The sequence below is a fragment of the Sparus aurata genome, chromosome 4 (genome assembly GCF_900880675.1).
Source record: "Sparus aurata chromosome 4, fSpaAur1.1, whole genome shotgun sequence".
Taxonomy (NCBI): domain Eukaryota; kingdom Metazoa; phylum Chordata; class Actinopteri; order Spariformes; family Sparidae; genus Sparus; species Sparus aurata.
The window spans coordinates 11,140,683-11,167,993 of NC_044190.1; the positions used below are offsets into that span (position 1 = coordinate 11,140,683).

The 27,311-nt window shown below is 40.2% G+C and overlaps 1 protein-coding gene across 3 annotated transcripts in view; it reads left to right on the top strand.

The window, feature by feature from the left end:
• phkb (phosphorylase kinase, beta) overlaps positions 1–27,311 on the top strand; it is a 110,511-nt gene that overhangs the window by 27,727 nt on the left and 55,473 nt on the right. For all 3 annotated transcript variants that reach the window (XM_030414092.1, XM_030414091.1, XM_030414090.1), the window contains 6 exons: positions 5,495–5,610; positions 11,847–11,910; positions 15,956–16,051; positions 17,520–17,717; positions 24,978–25,035; positions 26,591–26,668. In XM_030414092.1, the coding sequence (XP_030269952.1) occupies positions 5,495–5,610; positions 11,847–11,910; positions 15,956–16,051; positions 17,520–17,717; positions 24,978–25,035; positions 26,591–26,668 (610 nt within the window). The remainder of the gene's footprint in view (positions 1–5,494; positions 5,611–11,846; positions 11,911–15,955; positions 16,052–17,519; positions 17,718–24,977; positions 25,036–26,590; positions 26,669–27,311) is intronic.

Consider the following 27,311-nt stretch of genomic DNA (forward strand, 5'->3'; position numbering starts at 1 on the left):
GCATTTACTGCACACATTTTAGAATGCATATGTTTAAATATTTTCAATGGGTAAAAACTGGTTAATCTGCACATGATTACCTCCACCGAGGAGGTTATATTTTCACCTGTACCCGTTTGTTTGTTCGTCAGCAGGATTACACAAAACTGCTGAACTAGAAACTAAACTAAATTCTTACAAAACTTGTATAAAGGATGGGTACCGGCCCAGAATAGACCCCATTAACTTTTGGGTTGGATCCTGACGAATGGACAAATCCAGGAATTTATGCTTTCTTCCTTTAACATTGTTAGACGGGGCATTTTTTAACATTTTTGTTAATGTCTCAGGTATTAATGCATCTTGATGAAAAACATTGGGAGTATTTAGGTCACTCATCTATGAGTGAGTACATTTTGATACGGGTATAATTATAAATTATGGCTTGGATGGCTTAAAATTTAAAGTGATTCGTGGCTCTTGAGTTTGATATTAGATTAGGCTTGTTGGGCCTTTGTAGAGGTTATGCACTCTACTAAGTGGCATTCTAGTTTTGACTACATTTTGATGCCATGCTTCAGTGTTTTTGTTTTTGTTTTCATTGTCTTCATGTGTTCTAGTGTAATCTCATGTTAGATTTCCATGAGTTGACATTCACTGGCCAAATCAGGTAAATCCTACTGACTTTGGTGATTCCATCTAGCAGCACCAGCAGGTCAAAAGTACCCAGATTAATTTGTTGATGAAGGTTCTCAGTCATCCAGGTCATGGTCATTTTCAGCGCTACAGTTTGACTTGTTTCAGTTTCCTGAAGACATTTCACCTCTAATCCAAGAGGCTTCTTCAGACTTCAGAACTGAAGAAGCCTCTTGGATTAGGTCTCATCTTTCCCAGCCTGGACTTCCTGTAGTTGGTGGCAGTTGTCATGCGACACAGTGTGATTGCTGTTTTGCAGCTGGGCAAGCTGGTCCTGGTTCGCTATGGCTTGTAGCAGTGCTATCTGACCCAACAGGGTCATTAACTTAGCTTATTAGCTACTGTTATTTCTCATCTCAGATGCCAATGTTATAACTATTTAGTTGGCCTCTTTCCTGCAGGGCTCGGTCGTCTGACTCATGAGGAGCTGCTATGTTGCTGATACACAGGGCTAAAAGAAACAAATAATGACCAGAGATACACTAAAGCCCCCTTGGAGGGCAAAATATCATTCCAAAGATCAAAGATCATTATTCATGCTGGCCAGCATGGGAAGCAAGTGATGCATTTTGTCTGGAACCAGTTTTGTTTTGCCAAAATGCTGGATAGTTGTTTTTGGATTTGTGGATTTGTGCCATAAGACATACCTCAGTCCCCGGGGAAGGCAAACAATGGCAGCCATCCAAATACACACATATTTTCAGCAAACACTTCATCAAAGTTAAGCTCAAGTAAAAGCAAGTATATACTTTTATTAATTATCGTATTTTTAGCCATAGGTCACATCTATTTGTAATCGTTTTGACATGGTTTGTCGTCGTGTATCGAGGCCACCAGCTGTAGTGGTCTTAATTAATTAAAGTTAGCTGAGGAGTTGGGATGCTGCGTAACTGCAAATAAACTCAGAATGTAATTATTTGGAAATTGGAAACTTGTGTGAACACAAGCTTGTGTTTAGACTGATGCACTTTGATGGTGATGTACAGGCTACATATACAATAGTAATAATAATAATACAATGACCTTCAATAAACGGCGGCATTAATTACCCATCCAGATCGAAAATACATAGAACTCTCCGTACTCTTATAAGCTTTCTCTCTGGCAGCAGTATAAGGTGAGGAGTACTCCACAAGGTACATGTACATGTCACCAAAGTTAAGCTCTGGCAGGGACCTGGTAGTTTTAACGGCTGAAACACTGCAGCGGGTGCTGTATATGCATCGCAAGTGCCCAACACTTGCAAATTATGTGCATACCGTTTCCTTACTACAGTTGAAAGGTGATCTAAATAACTGCAAGCGGAAATGCATTGCCGTGTCTCTAAGTCCGGTGTGAGCCGCCATCATGTTCTACTGTTTTGACCTCCGCGTCAGCGGGTCAGCTAGTTTAAGTTTGCCTCACACGGGGCACCATTTGTTAGGGAACCAAGGTATGGCAGGTGTGTCTACTTGAAATTAAAAATGAGATAGCCACCGTCACAGCCAACATGGGCGAAGAAAACGGGGCAAAGCACTGCTTTCTAGCTGAGGGGAAACATCTTCACTTCTGCAGGGGTTAGAGACTGGGTTGCACAGCTCCCCTCTCGATCTGGAGTCAGTCTGGTGAACACAGGGCACTTTTCACTTGTCCAGCAAGATAAAAGACGGCGACCTAGGCAAAAGTAAGACTGAAACATTTGGTTGCTCCCTTTGTGTAACAGCTGCGCAGACGAAAGCTCATGCTTCCAACAACACGTTATGATAGGACTGCCTTGAGTTGGGTCATTTTGGCAGAAACTGATGATATGTTCAGATCCTCTTTCAGACGATGGGAGAAGGGAGTTTTCAGACCTGGGTGGACTGTGACAGCAAGGCATTTCCTACTGGACATTAGGGTTGGTGCAAGTTTAGTTTAATTGAAAGGAGGCCACATGTTAGGCTTTGCAAGCTGCTCTGTTGTTAGAACCATGCTGTAAGGTCCCAACAGTGCTAATAGTGAAAATGATGCTAAACATGTACATCATGTAAGCACACTGATTGTCAGGAGTATTCTGACATTTTGGTACTGCTATAGCTAGTCTAAAAGCACTTCTAGCAAAGCTGTAAACCTTTTTTACTTCTCTCCTTATGTGACTTGAACACGTGTTTTTAAGAATCTCTGAATTGAATCATGAGTCTTTTTGCACATTCTTTACCCTAGAACAAATTATGGGACCTAATTAGATTTATAAATCTTCAATTATGTGATGCTTTCCTCTTAAATCCAAATACATTCAATAAAGTAGGACCAAAGGGTTTCTAAAGCCAGTTAAATGTTCTCTCAATCCCACGCAGACATCCGAGAGCTGACACAAATGCAGGATCAAGGGACAGTATCTCACTTTTATAGCTCGGTTCACATTTATATTTTTGCTGAGCCGCTCAATTGACTTTCAACAGGGAAACATTAAGATGATTTCATTGTGGAACTTTAAATGTCCTCCTGGGAATCGAACCGGTAACATCTTATTTGGCAGCACGCCAATCCAGACCATTATGGAAAAGGTGCTTTGAATTGTTTCCTTCAGGTTTGATATATCTGTCCAGTGTCATACTTTCTGCTTTTTCAATGTTGGACTCTTAAAACAACAAAGCGACTTGGCTGTTGGGTTTACACACTGAGCTGTTTATTGTGTGGCCCTAAGGAGCAGTTGGAACTTCATTAATTCTGTTAGTTTTTATAGTCCGCTCATTCACAGCTTTACTTGCAGACACAGCACTGAAATTTGTGCCGCTGGTAAAGGAATCCATTTGTTTACTAGATTGGTCTTATCTTAAGAAAGTAAGGACATGGTGAAACATTTTGCCACTAACCAATTAGTGCGTGCAGGCTTCACTTTGTTTACAGACAACCCTTCCTAATAACCTCTCATTTTCTCCGTTTCTCACTGCTGAAGGCAAACAATTTGACACCGGAACTTTTTTTTGTTTATGAGGGCAATCCTCTATGTGCAGCAGCCTTTATTTGCATGTTTGAACACAGCTTATTAGGTTGTGTAATTCAAGTTGAAGCGTTCTGCACTACCCCCTTTCTTCTATTACTAAACATCAGATTCAGGGAGCAAAAGGACTCGTGATCTCACTGAACGCTGTTTGAAAAGCGTTTCATTTGGACTAATCACATTATTACGGTATCATTCGTGAGTTTGTTGTTAGCTGTCACTGCTTGTGAAGTCCATTGGTGTTTACTTGACCGAGCTGGAACTGCATTGCAGTATTTTTTTCTTCCTTGAGGTGTTATAGAAAGGCTGCCGCGTGTCCTCTGAGAAGATGCACTATCGACCTCCTTCCAGATGCCATTTTCAGTCTCATGCAGCATGAAATGGAGTGTCTCATTAGCCTGTGTGTATCACAGACCGTGTTCTTCCTCTCATAATACACGTGCATGCATGTTCGCACAGTTTGAGTGTTGCTGGCACACGACTGGAAGCGGCGGCACATGTAGTATGCTTCTGCAAATGTGCCCATGTGTGCAAACCACCTCAAAAAACAAAAAGAGAATCTGGCAGGGACAGTAATCTAACGGCAGAGACAGAGAGGCTTGTTTGGCCGATGGGCAGTAACATTCATTAAGATACCATTAAGATACTGAAAAGTTCCCCTCGTTAATCACCCCACTCAAAAAAAAACCCAAATGATGAGAGGAGCAGCTAACACCTTCGTCTGCCCAGCTCCCTCTTTCCCTGCCCTCCTTCACAGACTGGCCTATTTAAGTCCTACACGGGTTGGATCAGCATCTCTATCTCTCTCGTTCGCTCTCTCAACTCTCTCTTCTTCCTCTCTCCCCCGCTTTGTCATTTCAGATTAAATCTCCCATCAGTCAGGCACACACACACACACACACACACACACACACACACTCACATGCACACAAACACACACACACTCACATGCACACAAACACACACACACACACACATGCATACAAACACACACACACACACACACACACACACACATGCATACAAACACACACACACACACACACTCACATGCACACAAACACACACACACTCACATGCACACAAACACACACAAGCACTGCTACTTTCAGGTCTTTTTAATGATTCAGGGCCTTTAAGGCATCACACATTTTATGTCTCACCCTTTCAGTTTTTTTCTAAGTGGGCATATTGATTTTGACTCCACAGAAACACTATCCCTCTCAAGATGACAGAAACTACCTAGTTCTGCTAACTAAGACTATTAAATCAAGAGACCAATGTTTCGTTTGGTGACGAAATCAAGGACACTGCTGAGTTTTTTTATAGACTGTAATGATCAAGCAATGCTTCAGTAATTACAATTTTTCAATAAAGGATGACGTGATACGTGTCCATTCAGTGTCGTGTCATGAGCACTGGAAAAGGCAGTGAAGCTCCAGCTCCACATGCTGCCATACTTAACTTCTTCATTACACCTTGTCTCTGACTGCAGGGCGAGTTTGACCTTGAGCGCTGATGAGGAATCAGCTTTCTTGTCCACTTTACTAACCTTTATAATGAGATGGAGAGTCACACACCTCACCCCAGATCAATCTCAAAAGTCACTAATTCCAGTATATGTGTGTATGTGTGTGGAGGGCCCTGTGTGCATGTGTAGCTGCAGCTTAAATTATGTACTGTGTGGTTGTGTGTGTCACTATGGATCTCTCAGATGTTCCCTACCTGCAGCTATAGGTCTTTTAAGTGCATGTGTGTGTGTCTATATTTGTAAGATATTCTGTATGCATCTATGCTGTATCCATTCCCAAAGTCCCATGCCTTCCTTTGTTTGATGTGTGTGTTTGCTGTGTGCAGGTTTCCTTCATCCAGAACCTGGTGTTCTGTGTGGAAAGAGCCTACAGGGTCCCTGACTATGGCATGTGGGAGAGAGGCAGCAAATACAACAATGGCAGCACTGAGCTGCATTCCAGGTCAGTCAACAGCTCAGCAACGAACACAAAATATGCTACGTAAAATGTGGGTTTACCTGTTGTTACTAATTGAGGTAACGCTTTACAATAAGGTACACAAATGTGAGTAGTTACTAAGGAACAAGTGAGGAATAAATCAGTCAGTCGTTAATGAGTAGTCCTTGTATGATTGTGATTTGAGGACTATATAGTAGCTAATGATGAGTTGGAGCTACTATGTCAATGAATCAGGTAATGATTAGTCAATGGATATCTGTGAATCAACATTCTGGACACTGTCCTCATGATTTGTTCCTGACTGACTATAAATAGCCAGTGAATGCCACAAACTAGTAATGACCTATTAAATACTATTACTACTACTACTGCTAATACTACTTAATCATTAGTTACTATTTTTGTGTACCTTCAAGTAAAATGAAACATAAAACTGAGTAGTTAACAAGTAGACTGTTTACTTACTACTTAGTTACTTATTCTGTTCAAAGTGATACATAATACTGAATGATTACTAAGTAGTCCCTCATTACTGCATGATTATGAGAATTAGCAACGGACTTTAGACAAACAGAGTAACCTATGATAAAGTAATCAGTTATTAATGAGTTGCTACTAGTCTGTGCCACTCAGTGGCTGGTTCATAGTTAATCAGGAACAAGATCACAGATATGTATGAAATAATCATTACCTAATGATTCATTAATATATTATCTTTCAGTCAGTATTATCTCCTACATAGTCCTCGAATCACCATTATTCAAAGATTGCTCATTATTGATTAATTCATTTTCAAGTAATTCTTGATTCAATCCTCACTCGTTCCTTAATAACTACTCACATTGTTGTGTACTTTGTTGTGAAGTGTTACTCTAATTGAATTTAAATGCTGATATCCAGTTTCAATAAACATTGTGGTCAGAGACACCAGCTTAATTTACCACACCACCGAAACTACAATGAGAGTTTTACTGAGATCAGTTTTATTTTCTCCTCAGTGCCGCTGGGAAACACACTGTAGCAAACATTGATTCTTAGTACACACACACACACACACACACACACACACACACACACACACACACACACACACACACAGCTTTATAGATTGCACTGTGTCACAAGTCACTGTGATGGAGTAAATTTTACTGTTGCATGTGAGCTTATGTTCAGTTCTGTTACCCAGAATATGTGTGTGTGTGTGTGTGTGTGTGTGTGTGTGTGTGTGTGTGTGTGGTTACACCGAGGTTGAAACTTTCTTGGAAAATACACTGAAGTAGACAATCAATACCAATAGCAACATGAGAGGAATGGATAACTAAATGCCTCTGTAACCTAAGAAACTCTCTGCAATGTAATGATATTGTAGTGCATTCAGAGAGGAAGGTAAGAATGATAGAGGAATGTAACAAAAGGAAGGGATGGTTTGGAATAAAGGTTAAGGGATTCAGGGAGAAACAGGCATGAACATTATTGATGAATAGAGTTATTGCAGGTATTACACTCTAATTGTTGAGGCTATAAAAGCAGGAGAGATGTGAAATAGTGAAAGTGTTTGGCTGAAAAAGCTGTTATGATTAATAAAGATATATAAACAGAATCTCCCTTCCATTCTTGATCGCCATGTCAGAACATTTCCAGTAGAAGAAAAACACAATAGAGGGCTGAGCAGTGTTTTGGTTAATGACAGTTGTACATTTACATAAAGTTTTGATAATTATTGGCAATAGCAGAAAAAAGGAAATCTACCTTGAAGTACAAGTCATTTTAAATTTTAATGCCTGCTTTAAAACAAGGATTATAGGACTGAAGTATTTCTTAATCCTAAACAACTTTTTATCAGCTATTCTTTGGTCTTTATTTTAGTCGGTGGAAGTCTCCAATATGTATATATTTAAGTTTTTATACTAAAGCTGACTTCTTAAGATAAATCTCTAAAACAACTTCTAAAGTCAAAATGGTTTGTTTATGAACAGGTTGAACACTCACATTCTCCTCGGATGTTTTAACTTGATTTTTTGTGACAAACTACCCCCCATTAAAGTTGATAAATGTTTCAGAAAATAATTGCATATTAACACAAGCAACATATGCATTCATTCAAATTAGTGCCTACAGCTCCATAGATTATTGAGACATTTTACAAGAATGTCTCTGTTCTTTTTTTATTTAATATTTTTAAATCTATAGTCAAAACAATATTCATCAAACCAATTTGCATTTGAACCCAGTCTGCAGCAGTAGTTTCAGACTTTAACACACGTCTTTATTCTTAAAAATCTGTAACAGAACGCCAGCATGGATCGACTTTTGGTCAATTAAAGCTGCAAATACATTGGCACACCATCAGAATGTAATGTTGATATAACAAATGCGTTAGTGGATAATTTCCACTTTGAAATGTAGTGTCAGCTTTCTCTGAGGTCCGTCACTATGATTGACCCTTTTCACATTTGACCCAATGAAATAATGATTAAGCTATATATATATATATATATATATATATATATATATTAGGGCCGGGACTTTAACGCGTTAATCACGATTAATTAATTACACAAAAATTAACGCGTTAAAAAAATTAACGCATTTTAATCGCACTTATTTTTGCACCGCGAAATGTTTCTCACTGGAAGAGTTTCAGGGGTACCGATTATACTGGAGCACCAAGTAACGTTCATGACTTCAGACAACAACAATGAACAAAGAAGCAGATGAGACTGCTTTGGTCGGTCCCGTGGATGGGAAATTTTGTTTTAAAAAGTGGACGGATGGCAGCGTAGATAAGAGCATGCTATTGCTGCACTTTATGCCAAAAATTGCACTGGTCAGGGCAGCGTTTAGCTCAGTGGGTAGAGCATGCGTCCCATGTGCTCTGCAGCGGACCCAGGTTCGACCCCTAGCCTGGGTCCGTTTACTGCGTGTCACTCCCCCTCTCTATCTCCTTGTTTCCTGTCATATCTTCAGCTGTTCTGTCAAAAAGGCCAAAAAATATTTAAAAATTGCATTGGTCTATTGGTCTTGAAAAATTTTTTTTTTGTTGCTTAAGCTTCTGTATTCAGTCATGAATGGTATACTAAAATCCATGTGAAAAAAATTGCTTCTCACTGTTCTCAGGTCAAATATTTATATGCGATTAAAATGCGATTAATTTCGATTAATTAATTACAAAGCCTCTGATTAATTCGATTAATTTTTTTAATCGATTCCCGGCCCTAATATATATATATATATCTATATATATATAGTTAACAATATTCATATCACACTGTATTATACATATATATACAGTCTTATACTTTTGTATATGGGCCAATCAGGAAAGTGTGATATTTTTTTATTTCGCTTCACACCACTGCAAACCAGTTATTATCTTACTTTCAGTTGGTGGAGTGTAGATCCAAAAATGTACAAAGAGGCACGAAGTAGGATATAAGGTAATTTATAACTAATTTATATATAGAGAGTCCCAGGCGGAGTCCCTGTCTGGGCGTTGGAAGGTGGAAGTGGGGTAGTTCATGGAGCTTTGGTGGTAGTGTGGTAATGAGTTGAGCCTCTGGTGAGCACAGGGTAAGGCTGTTGGCTGCAGAGGTGCAGGACAACCAGAGCTACAGACACAGGTAGTGGGTGTGCAGGTGAACACACACCCAACTGATGAAATCATCTGGCAGCAGGTAGCGTGGAGAGCAGGCGTATCAGCAGGCGCTGATTGCCAACCTGCTGCAGGTGAGCGTGTGTCAGTAGCTCCGGTGAGTGGGAAGCTCCACCCAGCCGACAGTCTATACTATATTTTAAAACATGTGTTAAAACAGCAGGACTGCACTCAGCCATTGGACTGGGTTTGTGTTACGTACTCCTAACTGATCTCTCATCCAAGGTCGAGCTGGCCCCCCTCTCGTCCCTCAGTGTCTTGATAAAGATCCTCAATTTCTGCCATTGCTTATCTCCGGGAAGCATGTTTTTTTTTATTTCTTTCTCCAACAATCCAAAGCTATTGGCAGCAGCTTGCCAAGATACCCTCAAGAAAAGATAACAAATTCGATGTAGTGGAGAAGCGCTGTGTCTTGGGCTTCTTGTATTTCCTCCCCTCCAGGTCATGCTTTGGATTTCCACAATTAGCGAGCTAGCTTATGTATGTTGTTGCGTAATACATGTTAACATGCTGTGTGCAAACAGTGAACTGTGGCAGGGGCACATTTACAATGGCTCCATGTAAACAAGATCTGTGTAAATCATCAAATTGGACGGTCGTTTCTAGGCCCGCAGTGCCAGTGGGCAGAAAAAGGCTCAGTGGAAACGAACAGGAAAGGATGTATTCATTTTGACAGCGTACTCATTTATCCATATCAAATCAAATGATTCACTTTTATTTGCTTCTGCCTCATGTTTATCATCGCACCCTTTTAGATGGATAGACTAGAGCCGTTTTATTTAAAGTAGCATATCCAATCTTATAAGCATCGTGATTAAAAAAAAAAAATCTCTTTGATATATATATATAATTTCAATAGAAATGTAGAAACATGACTTTGCTCATATATTCATAAATATTTCAACATAAATCATGATTTTTAATTCACTTTACATCAGTTCAACTTGCAATCATCAGAGTCTAAAATTTGCTGAAATATACTGAATGTTACTATCGTTCTGTGCTCTAACTCTAAGTTTACTCTAAGTTTATCAACTGGGCAAAGTAGGCAATAGTCTCAGGTTTAGTGGTGTCTCAGGTTCAATGGCAACCTGAAGCATCAGTATTTGACAACCTGCCATTGAGAATAAACTATCTTTCTTCAGAAAGCCATATATACCTCTTTAAAACTAAACAAAAAAACATCTAGCTCGTCAATGTGAATGTGATGATAACACTGGTGAACATGCTCATTTTCTCCCCTGGTCAGGCGCAATTAGAAGACGTGTGTTAATGTTAAGGACACTGACTTGTTAATACTTTTAAATCAATGTTAGAACATGCCTTCTCACACACTATGAATTCTGTGGACAGTGACTTAGTCTACTGTATCCTATAAGTGTCACAGAACAACACAGTCTGCAGTATGAGGAGTCTGCAGCAACATTTTCATCATTCAAATCTCCAACTGTGAACTGAAACTGTTGCATCATGAGGCTGTTTTGGTCCTGATTCCCGGTATCACTTTCTAACCTCCTGTTTCCCCACCAAGCATCACATCTCCTGTATCCCTGTGCGAGGTGCTGACAGCCCCTCTGACCGGTCCTGGCATTCCTTTTTCAGTATTAGCGTGTGTGTTATAAAGAAGTAGTTTCAACAGAGTTCTTCCCCAGGCTGAATTAGCCAGCCATCCTCTGTATTTTAATCACGATTCAGGCTTCACTAATGGTATTGAGTGCATTTTGACATGTCAGCAGATCCTCCACCAGTCATCGCCAAGTTTCTGGCAATTTCTATCCCCCTCCCTTTTCTATTCTAGGGAAATCTTGGCAGGGTAGAAACAGAAACAAAATGACAGTGAAATTGGTTCACTTTTAGTCTGCACTGCAATCACAGTGGCCAGCCAGTGTGAAATTCAGTATAAGGTTTTTATTAAAGAGATCCTTTATCTACAGTATACCACAATCTTAAGAGCCCTCAGCTTTATTCCATCCTAACAGATAGCAGCTTAAGATTCAATTGGGATTCTGAATGCTTTTTTATCTGACCATTGAAAGACACTTATTGTTCCTGTCCATGTGTCAGAAGATATTCACAGGGGTGGAAGAATTATTCAGATCCTTTACCTAAGAGAAATACCACACTGTGGAACTAATCTACCACAAGTCAAAGTCTGCGTTCAAAGCTTTACTTAGAGCGAAAATAGACAATAGACAAATTCTCTACTTCCTGTTTCCTTGTGTGTTTTCTGTTTTGGTAGCGCAATAACAGACACACTTCTTTGGTCCATTATTTAAAAAATGTATATCTGATGTTTTTGGATGAATGTCACTGCTGCACTATTATTGATGTTGCATTTTACTGCTGTGGATGTAATAGTTGAGCTCATTTTTCTGTAGTTATAATGTGCATTATGCAAGAAGTCAAGTAGAAGGATAAAGTTGCATAAATTGGAAACGCCCAGGTTAAGTACAAGTACCTTGAATTTGTACAGTACAGTGCTTGACTAAATGTACTTAGTTACATTACTGGATTTTTAACCACTTCTAGCCTATAATGTATCAATGTCAGTGAAATCCACTTAATCTCAGTTTTCTTATCTCTGCAGCTCTGTGGGCCTGGCTAAAGCTGCTCTGGAGGCCATCAATGGATTCAACCTGTTTGGAAACCAGGTATTTGAATAATTCACCTGCTTCTGGGACATTCCTCCTCCTAAACGAGTCCCTGGACACACATGTATTTGTCTTTTGTCTAATCGCGTCAGATGGGCAAGATTGTATTATAGATAGACAGCCTATTTTCTAATTCAGATCTGCTGAGGCCCATTACAGCTCCATACATCAGGGAGATATGCTCCATGTTTTGTACCATCCTACACGAAGATTGAGCTGCCTCTGTGGCCACAGCTGTTTTACCAACTTGACATCATCAGCGTGATTAGTCATCGATGCAGGACTATTTCTCCAAGTGGACGTTTGACCATCGGTATATTGATTTAGTATGTTTGTGTTTGGTTCAGCAAGTTGTTTGTGTTTCTATCGACTTTGATCGATGGCCACAGTTGATGCTTGGTCCTGGTTTGCAGTATCCATTAGAGGATATGTTTCTTTTTTCCAGCTTGTGTGGAGGCAAGAGAAAACAGGGACATTCATTACACCTGCTAATGGATTGGAAAATGAAGCCTTGCACTTAGCAAGCCTCCTCTCTTATTATCTGTTCTTCCTCTTTTCTCCCCTTGGTCTTTTGCCCGCGATGATGGTTTCTTTGGCCATTTGATGTTTCTGAACTTGAAGTAGTTTTCTGATCATAATACGGAGCTGTTAGGATGAGTGTGTATTAAAGTTGCTGTTTGTTTTTCTCTTCTGATCAGCGGTGAAATGAGGGGTTTAACTGTGCCTGGAAATGGATTTTCTCATCATGCTCGGCTTGTTGAAAGAATCAATTTACAGAGGTGGCTGCTTTATGATCCATGCTGTGTATGTGAGTGTGTGTCTCATCCAGTCTCTTGTCCCTCTGTGGGGATGGAAGCTCTACAAGTCACGCAGTTGCCTATTAACGATCTCTATCAATCTTGATTTCCCAGCCGACTCTCATCGTTCCAACGCCAAATGTGACGCCCCCAACCAGCACACTCTGAACTCTGCTATCAAACTGGTGGCAGGCTCTTGGGGGTGTGTAGCATTTGCAGTGGATGAATGGACACACAGCCTGTCGTTTTGTGAACTTTGGATTTTCTTCATGATTTTTCCAACCCAAAGATAGCAGCTTCGCGATGTGAAACATCGGTCTCTGTGGATTAAATCGATCCCGACAAGAGGAGGATCTTTCGATTCAATTTTAAAGCCTGTCATTACATTCACAGAGCTGGACAATCAAGACAAACACTTTCCACTTTCTACCCGGCCATTGTCACCCAATTTACATCCAGTGAAGAACAGAGGGGCAGTGAAGTTGACACACACACCAAAGATATTTCTTTGTGTGTGTGTATGTGTGTGTCCGGTGTGTGTGTGTCCGGTGTGTGTGAGAGAGAGATTTATTTTGACATAAATCTGTAGACAAAGAACCTTGTCACTGCTAATATAATAACAGTGACAGGTGATGATTTTCTGGCATAGATTATGTTGGCCTGTAATTGACTTTCATTATACAGTCACCTTTTTATTATAGAGGGACATGGGCTAAGTGGCTGCAGGGCTAAGTGGGGTTTCATGGAGACAGGAAAAACTTGCAAATATCACAGTTTTATGGTTTACATTGGCAGTTGCTGAACATAATTATCAGAAACTGTCGGTCATAGTTCAAATCTCTTCATCCTGATTGAATTGAATTGTTTAATGGTCCTCTCTGAAAATTGGTGGAGCACTTTTTCAGTATTGATATCCTGCATCTCCAAGAGCATCTCTGGTCGTAGGTTGGAGAGTTTTAGGTGCCCTCGTTTTTACAACCCTTTTCAGGCAGCTTCCTGCCAAATAGCGACTTGCGGGATGTAGGGATGTCTTGCTTGGTTTTGAAAGTAATCACAATTTGTTTTAAAGTAGTTTATTTTTACCATTTATGGACATTTCAGCTAATTGATTGCAGTTTTTTATCTGCATTTACATCATTCTGTTCAGGGAACCTTCAGAAACTATAGTCAGTTAGCGTTGCAGAGTTGTTGTTTTTTTTGTTTTGTTTTTTTCTTTACCAAAACTGAATATTGGTATTAAGTACAAAGTTTTATGTTGTTCGTGTGATAAAGTCATCTTAGTTCAGGTATTCATGATGAAATTATTTCACCAGTAAATATTTTGCTCATACAGCTGGTAATAAATCCAGCGTGATGCTACTGATACTACTGATTTGAATTTCCTTCAAAGATTTGAAGAATTGGAAGTTCAATATTAGTTTTGTACATGGAGGATGTGTCCAGATTGATGTGAACAAAAAAACTCTATTTTCCTGTGTTTGAAAGTCAGTCATGGCTTGTAGAAAACCATATGAAGAACCATGGCTCAATTGGTACTATTTCCCCAAAACAAGTCTGATCTTGTTCATAAAGTCTTTTCTTTAGCTCGCAGGACTTATGTTATATGACCATTGGTTAAACATATGACAAATAACATTTCCCCCTTTATGGGTGCTCCCATAGTCCAAATGTATATGCAGGTTAGGTCAATCAGTTTCTCTAAATTGCCTGTAGGTGTGAATGTGAGTGTGAATAGCTCAAATTTGCCCCAGGCACTGCTTATCCTGTGCAGGGTATGAGCGGTGATGGATGGATGGATGGATGGAGTTGTGTACTTACATCATCCCAAATGTTTCCAACAACATTAAACATTCTTGTGACATGGATAAAACTTGAATTAAGCTGAATTTTTGTTTCAGAAATCTTCATTTGCAATGAAGACAACAACTTCTAAATATCTAAATATGTATTTTCTTTTCATTGTTTCAATTGAGGGACCCAAAGTGGCAGAAATAAGATATTGTGCAATTTTTACATGTGTGTTAACTTGTTTTTTTTCATGTAAATATTTACACATTAATGTCATTGGATAAATATGACACACTCAAAAAAACTACATAAACAAAGATGTGTGGATAAAAATGTATTTTCTTTACCTTTGAGTCCTTATTTAGAGTGCAATATGGCTCATGATCTAAAAACTGTTCCGTTGACCAAAACACAATACATATTCATATATAAATATATGTACATTTCTGTTTGTTGTTGGTGTCAAAAGTGCCTAGAGCAACAAGAATGGCAAAATCAATTTTGCAATGCAATTTTTCTGGGTGTAACTATCAAGGGGTTAACATACATAAAATATTGTTTGGACTGTTAAATGTCAATACAAAGGAAATGTTAGCCCATGGAAGCAAACCGTAGTTGAAAGAGCACGCATCCAAGGTAAAAGCATTCATCTTTCATGCTGGGTTGTCTTACACTCTGCTGCTATAACATCAGAAAAGGTTTCCCCGAGAGTACCATTTCACTGACTTATCACACAGCTGCCTACATCGGTGGCCAGCAATCCACTGCACTATGCAAATTGCTACAGGAAAGCTTGCTGATTTGACTAAAAGCCCCGGCCGGATCTGTTTTTAGCGGAAAAAAATAGACTCTGGCAATATTCATACATTATTTATTTGACTTGCATTAGAAACTGCTTAGCAGGTTGCGGGAGTGACTCAGTTGGGGTTGTATAACTGCAGCTGATGGATGGATGATTTGAACTGGACCAGCTTTTTAGAACAAGAAAAGTTTTGATGACTCCCCTTACCAAGTAAAAACATAAACCTGCCCCCTCCTTTCACCCAGAGGTGTTTAAGTGCTCTGGACGGACGGACTACATTGTAGCAGCAGCACTTGGTGACCTTTTGAGTGATGGGATGACTCTCGACTCACTGTTGTTCAAGCACTCCCACACTGCACTTCAAAAACATGCGCAAGCCAAAAATATCAGCCTGGTTTTACAGCGAAACAGTGAGTTTTGATGTGCGGAGGTGAGAGGTGTGATGGTAGCGGCTTTAAAATTAGCTATTTAGCCATTTAGCTGTCAAATGTTTTTTCGGATTAAATGATGAAGAAGTTGTTGTGCGTCTCTGTGTGTTTCTGTGGGCGTACAATCTCGGAACACTGAAACACGGAGACTCTGAATTTGTTGCACCTGTAAACTGAGAATAGCTGAGCTGTGACCGTGATGCTGTCTTTGTATGTGTTTTGCTCTGCAGGGTTGTTCGTGGTCGGTGATATTTGTGGATCTGGACGCCCACAACAGAAACAGGCAAACCTTGTGCTCCCTTCTGCCCCGAGAGTCTCGCTCACATGTGAGTCCATCTATCTCTGAAACTACTCCAGTCACTCCACAAATGACCAAAAACCTACAAAGAAAGCAGAATTACAGGCAAATTTGATGCAGAGGTAGCTAGTTTTTCTGTTGTAGCGTTTAGAAAGATGTACACTGTTGATGCAATCTGCTCCGCTTTATCCTTTTTTCACTCAGCTGTGTGCATATTCTCTCCCATTCGAAGACTGAAATAGGTGCCTGCCACATACAAGGCAGGTTAATTGTACACACGAGACAAAATATGCGCTCACGTTGACGTGTCAGAGGGCATTTGTAATTCAGTAATGCATCTCCCTCACGGTGAAGTCATTACACCGCCCATGCCTGCGCTATTGATGGTTCAGTAGGACTTGAAATGGGGGGAAGTGAGAGGCGGCTGCAGAGCTGGAGGGGAGGCAGAGCTGAAAAAGCAAAGTGTGAAAAAAGTGGTACATGGATGAAAAGCAAGAGCGAAATCATTCCCTGCTCTCCACTCCACCACTTAAATGATCGCATCTCTCTCTCTGTGTGCTGGATGTGTCAGGCAGAATGGCCGCCATCAGCTTGCGGGGAAATTAGAGCAATTAGAGGACCAGAGTGGCATTATAGCTGTCTTACTGTTGAGGAGTTGGAAAGATGAGAGAGAGACTTACATACTGTGGGTTAATACAAATATCACCAACGCTTCAATATAGTATCACCATCTTGTATACTATGGCAACAGATTGAAATTCAATATTCTCGACACATGCAATACCTGCACTGAATGTGTTCTGCAAGCCGATATTCTCATTTTAGCTGCGGCTGCTGCCGTGGATGTTAACATGTAGATTGGAGCTGTAACAAGAAGTCGAGGAATCAGAGGGGATCAGAGCAGACAAAGCAGCACTTGTACAGATGCGTGAAAAAAGATTTCAATGCAACCCATGAAAGCAGCATCAAATGGTCATTTCCATATCTTGCACTGAAATCTGGTCCGTAGCCGTCCATGTAAGAAAGCATGCCACTGCTGTTACTAGAGACTTCAGTGCTTGGACAGCAGGTCGGGAAGCTCCGCTCTCTGTCTGCTAATAAACCCTAAATATTCATAGCTTTTGCAGTGAGGCCAGCGCTTAATAGCTTTCATTTTCATTGCTTAATAGAGTAAACCAAAAAAAACAATGAAATGAGAGAATAAGATGCCCAGTCATAATAGTTTGTCAAGGCTAATAATAATATTCATTTCTAATGATTGTTCCAATTGAAATGTAGTCAGGCAGTCCTGATTTTGAATAAGGCTGCTGCAAAGTGCTGCTCATAACCGGGAGCTCGGTACAGTCATCTGCTCTTCCAACGCAGTTCTGATCAAAACTCATATGACTAATAATACGACTGTGGTTAGGATTTAATTCCTCATTATCTAATCATTAATTAGCATTGGAGACAAATCATTGTGGAGCAGTGTAAGCCAAATCCTTTCTCCCTGACAGAATACAGATGCAGCCTTACTGTCGACCATCAGCTACCCTGCCTTTGCAGTGGACGATGACGCCCTCTACAGTCAGACACTGGACAAGATTGTTCGCAAGCTGCGGGGAAAATACGGCTTCAAGCGTTTCATCCGTGATGGCTACCGCACTGCAAATGAAGACAAGAACCGCCGCTACTACAAGCCTGCAGAAATGAAGGTCAGTTTTTCTAATTCATTTTCTTTATTACTTAAACTTTTGATTGTAGACAATATGCCTGGATTGTTGAAAGTGCTTAAAGCAGCCTGAAAAATACTGACACTGTGCTCACTCCTGGTTTAAGTAAAACGTATAGTGGAGTGTTGTCAGCATAGCAATTAGAATGATTATTGTAGAGTTGTACAGTTTATAAGGTGAAATATAATGGTAAAATCAAAAGTAGTCAAAAGCGGCCAATTATACCCTGAACCTCTGAGAATTAAAAAGAGCATTTACATAAACAGATAAAGGATCCAGGATAGACCCCTGCGGAACAACACCAGAGATGAAAGGAAGAGTTTCTTCTTCTGTTACAGCAAATATCCTCTTAGAGAGGTATGAGCATAAGTAGTCCTAAATCACCAACTTTGCAGACAGTTGTTTGAAATATTGTGGTCCCATAGGTGTCCCCACGCTGGGCCATGTCCCCATCTCCTTTTTAAAATGGCCAATTTCCTCCCTATAACTTTTTTTTGTAATCAAATTTTATTTTATTTTCCAAACTTTGAAAAAGGCAGTGCATTTTAATAACAAATACAAAACATGATGACAGAGGAACCACAATAGTAAAAATTAACAGCGGCAATTTTGGAAAACACAGGCGTGAGAGAGGCCATCAGTTTTCTCCACTGGGGATTCAATTGTTTGCAGTTCCAATTAAAGTCGAGGAAGGAAACTAAGTTAGAGTTCATTTCAGGCACGCGCTTGTTAATGCAGATGAATAAGTTCCAATGGTTGGCAATGCGCACCTGAAAAAGTTCAACTTGAAAGTGCTTGAGCGTGACATTTGAAAAGTTTTTGAAATGTATAAGCCCCTGAAGATATTATCTTTCTATGAAAATGCTAAGAAATCTCCTTGTGACTTAGCATCTCCCATTTCAAGTGTTTTATCCCCCAGGTATTTCACCCCTAATCTCAGTGCGTGTGTGTGTTGGTAAGTCCCCGTCAGTGGGTGTGCTCATGCATATATATGTATGTGACCATGCATTCATTGTCCTTTTTCAAATCTCCCGTGATCCCGGTGAAATTACAGCACATTCACTTCGGAATCAGCTCAGTGAGTGTACTCTGAGTTAATCAGAGGCTGGACTCTTAATGCTAAACAAATCATTGCATTAGCTTCAGATCAAACCTCCCAGAATTAATGAGCTCACAGAGGCAGATGGAAGGAAAAAGAGATCTACAAGCAAAAAGTCAGAGGCAACTGGGGTTTATGTTTGATCTGGAAGATGTTTAACTTCTCATCCATAATGTCTCATCAGCTCTACTAGTGGGACATTCAAACTTTGAAGTCAAAAGTCATCAAGGTCATCTGATACTCAGTGACAGTTAAACTGTTCTTAAAACATGAAGTTGCTATAAAAGGTTAGTGATAGCAGCACCGTAAAGCAGAGCAGTTTTGCCAGGTGAGGTAGTTTTGCAACCAATTGGGAGGTAATTGTTTGTCAGTTTATGATCATGCAGGCTACTTTTTGTACTCCTGGATAAAATGCAAGGCAATATTCAAACAAATCTACTCGTAGTAATATGGTAAAACGATGGAAATCACATTAAATCTGGTCATACTGACAACCGCAGTTGTGTGAAAGGAGAGTTAACCAGTTTTGTGAGTTAACTAACATACAGGAGCCGCTCTACAACGTTTAATTTGGTGACAGTTCAAGGACATGACATCACCAACGCAACTGGCTGTTTATTCTTTCTAATTACATATTTTCACATCCTTAGTTTTACAACATGAAAATTGACCTTTTAAATTGACAAATATCATATGCGTAGTTTAGGGCACAGATCAAGGGATCAAAAAATCATTTGTTTGTCTGCACTCACTGCCATCCATTTTTTCTTTTAAATAAGTTCCCACAGCTGTCTACCAGAAGGAGCTCGACCTTGGCTCTCTGTAACAGAGGGGCTCTGAGGCTCCATGCCAGCATCCTAGTAGCTTTAAGGTTCAAGATTTGGTAGAGCCCAAAACAAGTGCAAAACATGACTTCAAAAGAGTGATTGTGTTGCTCGATATTTACCGAGTATGTAAATAGGCACCTCCTACATTAACATTTACATTTAGGGGATTTGGCAGATGCTTTTGTCCAAAGCAACTTACAACAGATACATCACAAAAAAAGCAACCACAACATATCACCGTCGATAAAGTCCAAAGAAAATAATTCAAACAATTTTCAAGCCCTCATCTGAGCATAGTAGCCGCTAGGGGGTCGGGGGGTCGGGAGGGGGTCCTGCTCTGCAGGGTCGAGGTGAAGTCTGAACAAATGAGTCTTGAGTCTTTTGTGAAAGATGGCACTGCTGTGCTGACATTGGTTGGAAGTTCGTTCCACCACTGAGGTGCCAGAACAGAGAAGAGCCACGACTTCACTGAGCGAGCTTTGTTTAAACTCAGCGATGGCGGTACAAACCAGCCGGCTAGCTGATGTAGTAGAGCGAAGTGCTCGTGCTGGGTGTGTGGTCTGACCCGTGTTTGGAGGGTGCAGTTGGAGGCGCAGGATAGTCAGTTGTCGAGGACTACTACCAGGTTCCTCGCAGTCAGTGAAGGTCATACTGTGACGTCCTCGACAATGACTGACAGGTCCATGTGAGGGCAGTCTTTCCCCGGGATGAAGAGGAGTTCAGTTTTACTAAGGTTGAGCTTGAGGTGATGCACAATTGTCCAAGCAGAGATGTCTGCCAGACATTCCAAGATGCGCATTGCAACGTGGGTATTGGAGGATGGGGGAAAAGAGAGGAACAGTTGGGTGTCCCCTGCATAACAGTGGTAAGACAATCCATGTGATGTGATTGCAGAGCCGAGTAATCTAGTGTATAGTGAGAACGGAAGTGGTCCTAGTACGAGCCTCGGTTTCCAGAAAGCAGGGTTTGGTCAAGGATCCATTCCCTGCCTTCTGGAAACTGGTGTCCCTCCTCTGCTAACGTCTGCATACACTTGTTGTTCTGCTACCAAGTGGCCAAAAATGAGTAATGCCAGTGTCATCGAGATGTACTGTCTATTGATCGTTTTGAAAAACTAGCACCAGAAAATAGTTTTCCTGAAGGTGATTGCTCTTTTCAAAGACGATTATGTTAAGTGATTTAAAAAAGATATTGTTTAAGTGTATATCTATGTATATGTCTTTCTTTTTCAAAGATAGTTCAGATGTGGCTGGCAGTGAACAATTATTTTTATTTTGTGTATGACTTGACAGATTGTTGGTCTCACAGCTGCTATGAGGCTGTGAAGAATGTTTGAAAAAACACTTCTACTAATTTATATTAGCTCTTTTATTTGCAGAATTGACAGAAGCTTTTAAAGATTTTTTTCGAGGCATTTTGTCACCTTTATTTATTACGTCAGAGAAGAGGCCGATGTTACGGAGGCCATGCGGCCATATGGCACACACTATCACCATTTGGCTACCAAGGCGCTCTTAATTTTTTTCTTGATTCTAAAAACAGAGCAAAACAAAGGCGTCAACAGTGAAAGTGAGGGCACTCAAAGGGCACTAACTCTGAACCACTTGGAATACTTTGAAATTAGCTTTCTTTAATCCTGCCGCTAATGCGATACAAATGCTCTAAGGCTTAGAATTAGCAAACAGTATTTAATGCCTCAGTTCCTTCAGGCTCCGTCCTGCCCTCAGTTCTGCCAGCAGGCGGACAGATTTATGCCAGTGAGCTTTCATAACATGAATTCATGTTCGCTCCTGCTGCTATTTGCCTTCCATCTACCAACAGTAATATATTTGCTACCACATCAGCAAATACTGCATGCGAATCTAGTTCCATAGAATAAACTGCTCCAGGTAGTAATTTTACACAATGCAGTGAATATTGCTGCAAGATTACAGCCTTTCAGTGAGGAATATTGAAACAAACTTCATAGAAATGATGCACTTGTTATGTTTTTGAGCTCTGATAGTCCTAACATATGTTATTTCCTTTTTGCGATAAGTAAACACACAGAATGATGAAATGCTAGGGGAGTGTCTGACACAGCATGAGCCCATCGCGGTGAAAATGAAGTCACAGATAGCCCCGGCGTCCCTGCAGAAGGTACTGAGTGAAGTTGTTGTTGGTGTTTAAGAGAAGAATTCACAGCAGGGCAAACGTCTGAGCTCACTGTCTGTTTACCATTGACAGGGAGCAGCAGCCTGTGTGATAGACAGTTTTACCAATCAGTCTAGCTGCTCAAGCACAAAACACCAGGGATCCCTGCCTGTTTACAGCCTCAACAGGCCAAGAAGCACGAGCCTGGCTGGGTGACTGCCTCAGCCCCCCCCAAATAAACATCCCTCCTTCAGTATTTCTTTATGCACTTCTTTTATTCCCCTCTCTCTTTCTCTCCACCTGATAGCTAAGAAATTGCTTCTCGTCTATGCTGTCACACACAGTCAAAAGACACGTATACCTGCATAATCACAGGGTGCAGACGTTAACTGTTTAAAGGAACATAGTCAAGCATACAGACAGTCGTGTCTGCTCAGGGCGTGTTTGTGTGTGCCAGCCTCACCAGCCATTTGTAATTACATTAGGATGTAATCTCTGCTATCTTCCATCAGTGTGGAGATTATTGAAAAAGATGAGGGACAAAGATAGTCACGCCTAATGACATTTATAGTCAGACGGGCTAAAATGCACACACACACACACACACACACACACGTTTTTAATGATGGATTTTGGAGAGGCTGATAAACTTCTGCAGCTTGTTTGATTGTTTTACGAGCTGACCATGGTGATTTGTCGCGTTTATACAAATTAAGTGACTGAAAAAATAGTTATTCTGAAAAGATGGGAGCCGCTAACATTTCGTCTGTGTGTTTGTGCTGATCCTCTTTAGGCTGTCATAAACAAGATGGGATTGAATTACTGGAATTAATAAGGCTGTGATTCACTTGACTCGTCCTCTCTGTATGTGACTTGTAACCAAATGACTTAAGAATGCTTGTGTGATTTTTTTTTTTTTTTGCGTATGCATGCAACACAACACACAATCTCTAATAGGATTTCTGGCTGAGTAAGATTCGGGGCATCCAGCAAGTGATGGTGTTCGTGTCAATTCAAGTGTTTGTTTTGGAAAATTCACTCCAGCTGCTGCCACACACTGGCTTTTATTTCTCTGTGTTCAGTTGGCTGAAAACAAGCAGACAGCCGCACAGTCACACACGCACTCATCAGTTACTCAGTCGCATCGATCAGTCAGTCAATCAGCTAGTCAATCATAGCTTGTGTCGAGAGATGAAAGAGAGGTTTAATCCAATTAAAATTCAGAATTAATCAGAGGAGAAACATAAATAGTTTGGTAAGGGGTCAGTGAACGGTTTGAATATGAAAATTATGTCAATCACATGCTGCGGCCTCCACATCCACCAGATGTCAACCCAACTCAACATCCATGGGATGATTTGGAGCATTGTCACAATCCCACAGGAGGAACAGGGACAAATAGTTGTTATTGTTCATCCATTACAGCTGCACAGAGATGGAGAGTGTGTTCCTAGAAGCTGCTCAGGGGGCTCATGGTGTCTGAACCAGGGCCGTGTCCAGAAACAAGGCCTGGGATGGTGCTGGTAACCCCTGAAATCTGATTTACAATCTAAAGTGCCAGTTATTTATCCCAAAGTATGATTGGATGTTTACACATTGACAGAAATGACCTTAGTTTAAACCAATTGTTTGACAAGTATGCTTGAGTGTGCACTGTATTCTTTTGTATGTTGTCTGCCATTGGAGGTACAATTTTATTTTTTTCGAGGTTCGAGGTTCATTTACTTGTCATTCTACAAAACAGGGTTGTACAACAAAATGCAATGTGCAGTCCCTTTGTGCTACACAAGAAAATGTTTTTTTTTATGCTGGAGTGCAAAAGATGAGTTGCAGAGTCTCACAGCCTTAGGAAAGAAGCTTTAACCAGGTGATGTGTGAAGACCATGACAGGTTCTCTGTGATGTTGATTCCAAGACACCTAAAACTGTTCACCTGCTCTAGCTCAGCTCCACTGATGTAGACAGTTGTTTGTGTCTTTGTCTCCTTTTCTAAAAATAATGACCAGCTCCCTCTAATCTTAAAGGTTAACGTATAGAGGCTCTACAAGTTTGGACTATTTATCTTGTTAATGTAAATGTATTTATACTTGGAAGTTATAAGTGTCAGCAAGATGAATGTAATGTAAGTTCATTAAGACAAAGATAAGATACATTCTGCCTTTAAGTTGTGGTGTACTTCATATGCACAGTTCTTATTACAAAGGTGTAAGCGTAACATCATAAATACAGGATACGGACTGACAGCTACGACTATACTGATCTTCTCTGGTGCCACAAAGAGCTTCAAGTCCTTTTCACTTTATGACTACTAAATCATTTGTATAAATAAATATGTAACTTGTGCCCTACATTGAAGTCACTTGCTGGGTAATGTTGGAGACAGTTTTTCCTGGAGGCTACATCACCCACAATGCAACGTAACCACTGGAGGCAACCTATGAGATTACATAAAGCTTCCTCTGAGGCAACAAAACGGTTTCACCCTGCTGTTTTCACATATGCAGTAGTACTCCTCAAGTGTGTGTAATGTGTACAATTGGTGGCGTTACCCTTTAAAGGCAACAATGTCTCATTGTTGTCCTTGAACCAGACTAAATGAACTGAATAACAGGTGTGAAAGCAACAATAATGTCTGAGTGTGTCCTTTAATTGGTGTGTACAGCCATGGAAGTGTTTGCTTCTTTAGTATGCACTGTTTGGTTTTAAATTCTCCATTGTTTTGCAGTTAAGAGGTGTGAAACTTGTTTTTTCATCTAATTCAAAATGTTTAAATGTGTTTCACAACTGGGTGAAGCGGTGGAAGTGTGGGCCAACAGCCAAACAGTTACCTGTAAAAAAAACCCTCCAAAACACGGTCCATTGATCCAACTTTTCTCTCAGTTTGCTTCGGGTCTTCATCACTGTAAACTTTCTGACACCTCAGACCTTCAGACGTCCTCCACAGAACAAACAGCACAACTTTAAATCCAAGAAAATGACCTTAGGAGGAGGCATTACTATTCCTCACTGTTCTGCTGGTTTTCATTCACAGTGTCATGTCTTCTATATCTTCTTTCCCTGTACATTGCTGTTTCATATTCACAACCGCTAAAGTTGAGCCACCCGCTGCTTTGAAGTCCTGGTGCCTCTCTCCTTCTTCTGAAATGGAAAAGCAATAATTCTTCCTCTCTCTGTCTCTCCACAGCTTTTTGATGGAATCGAGTGCGAGTTTCCCATATTTTTCATCTACATGATGATTGACGGTGAGCCTTGTTCTATCCATAGCTGCTGTTATGATGCTTCTAGTGGGTCATTGGCAAGATGGATCCTGAATTGGAGCATTTGACAGGAAATTACATTTTGGTGTTTGTCAGGTTTTAGAGGACTCAGAAACTCTTTTTAAAAGATGTGAAGTGTGTATTTGTAAATGAATTTAAGCGACTGGCCAGAAATAGTAAAAGTATGGAGTATAATCTGGTTAAAGAATGTGAATTCAAGCATGACTTAATCCCTCTTTAAACACTTATTTCAGGCCTGTTTCCATCTCAGACATCTTAAATTGTTCATCTTTAGGGGACCATTTTCAAAAAGCATTAATCAAAAGCATAGTAGGTAAGCAGAGCTTCGTTAAAAGCAAGTCAACATGGTTAGAAACTGCACTGATCCGCCACAGCATTAACAGGTGAAGTGAATAACATTGATCATCTTGTGTTCTGCTGGGAATCCTCGGCTCCTGGTGTTCACGAGGATGCTGTTTGACATGCAACACCGTGTCCAAACACAGTTGCAGAGAAAGTACACTCCCTCTTAGCAGTGGTGCTCAGCGTGATTGGCTTCCTTGCCACATCACAAGACCGAGCGTGAATTGAGACCCCATCGATCTTTGTCCGCCACAGCTTTGTGTGAGTGCTGTAGGTCAAGTGCCACCCACATGAATACCTGGACCCAAGGCTCTCCCATACTGCATTTTAAAAAGAAAATCAATGTTGCTCTATTCATCTGTTGGTCCTTATAATGTAATGGTTGGTCCATGTATGTTGTGTGCCTACCGTACTTGTTTAAAAGAATTTGAACTTTTTAAGTTTTATTTAGAACATGCATTATTATTGTTCATATAGAGACATAACTCACCAAAGAACAGACAAAAGTGATAAACAAATAAAACAACAAGACACCAAAATCACTCTAAAACAATACAAAATCAGACCGATACACCCTAAGATAAAGAAACAAACTGTGTTTTATCACAACCTCGTTCAACAGGCCCAAAAACCAAAATACAAAAACATTAAAGAAAAAAATAGTACATAGATAGATAGAATAATTTCTCCTACTTCATCTTTGTATAGTAATTTTATGATTATATTGAAAATATTTACTACCCCTGAGGATAAAAAAAGAAAGACAGGAAGAACAAATGAAAAAAACAATCATTTTTAGTTCAATTAATATGTTTTTCCAGTGTTCAGTTTCAATAAACTTTACCCATCTATCACGAAAATGTTTTGCAACCTAAACTTCTAGAATAGAGGGGCATCTGGGACACATTCTGAATTTATAAACATTTAAAGAATCCACAAATACACTGTATATAATATATTGTACAAGATAAGAAGAAGAAGAAGAACAGGAGGAAGAAGAAGACATTGGATTGTATCGATTGTTTTTTTAAATGTAGTTGTTGTATATTGGTGTAGACTAACAATGTGTGGGAAAACAAAGTTTAATCCAAAACTTTGAATAAGTATCATTAGTGTCTGTGTGTGTGTGTATGTGTGTGTGCGTGTGTGTTCGGCGGTGTGCATGTTGTTGTTGCAGGGGTGTTCAGAGGAAATAAAGATCAGGTCAAAGAGTACCAGGACCTCCTTGAACCGATCATCTTCCAGTCTTATGAGGGTGAGTAATCATAAATAAATACATAAATACACACACACACACACCCACACACACACACACACACACACACACACCCACACACACCCACACACACACACACCCACACACACACACACAAATGCAGTGACCAATGGATGCGGGAAAATGGTAACATATGCACAGGCACGTATAACATTATCTGATTTTCCATATCAATATGGTTTTGGAGCCTCAGCGCCCGCCTCTGTTCTCTCCCCCTCTAGCAATGACAAACTTTCTCTTATTAAATCATGTCATCCATATTCAATCACCACATATTGTGACTGAGGCTCACAGGGATGGTATGTTTAAATGAACTAAGCCTTTTCCACAGGAGCAAAGTGCCCGGCGTCTATTTTCACCTGTACCCACCGATGTGAGGAGAGACAGTCAAATTATAGGGATGTCAAGAGCTTTGAGTTTCTATTGGTCTTTTCATAATAGAAGGGGAATAATTGAAGTGTAGAAAGGATAATGATGTACTACACAAATTACTATAGTTGCCCCGGACATCACTACAGTGCCTTTGTACTGGTTACATATGAAACTCTTGAAGTGAATTGGCTGGGTATTACATTTCAGTCTCTTACCAGTAGTGTCCATGGAAAGTTTAAAGCTACACATG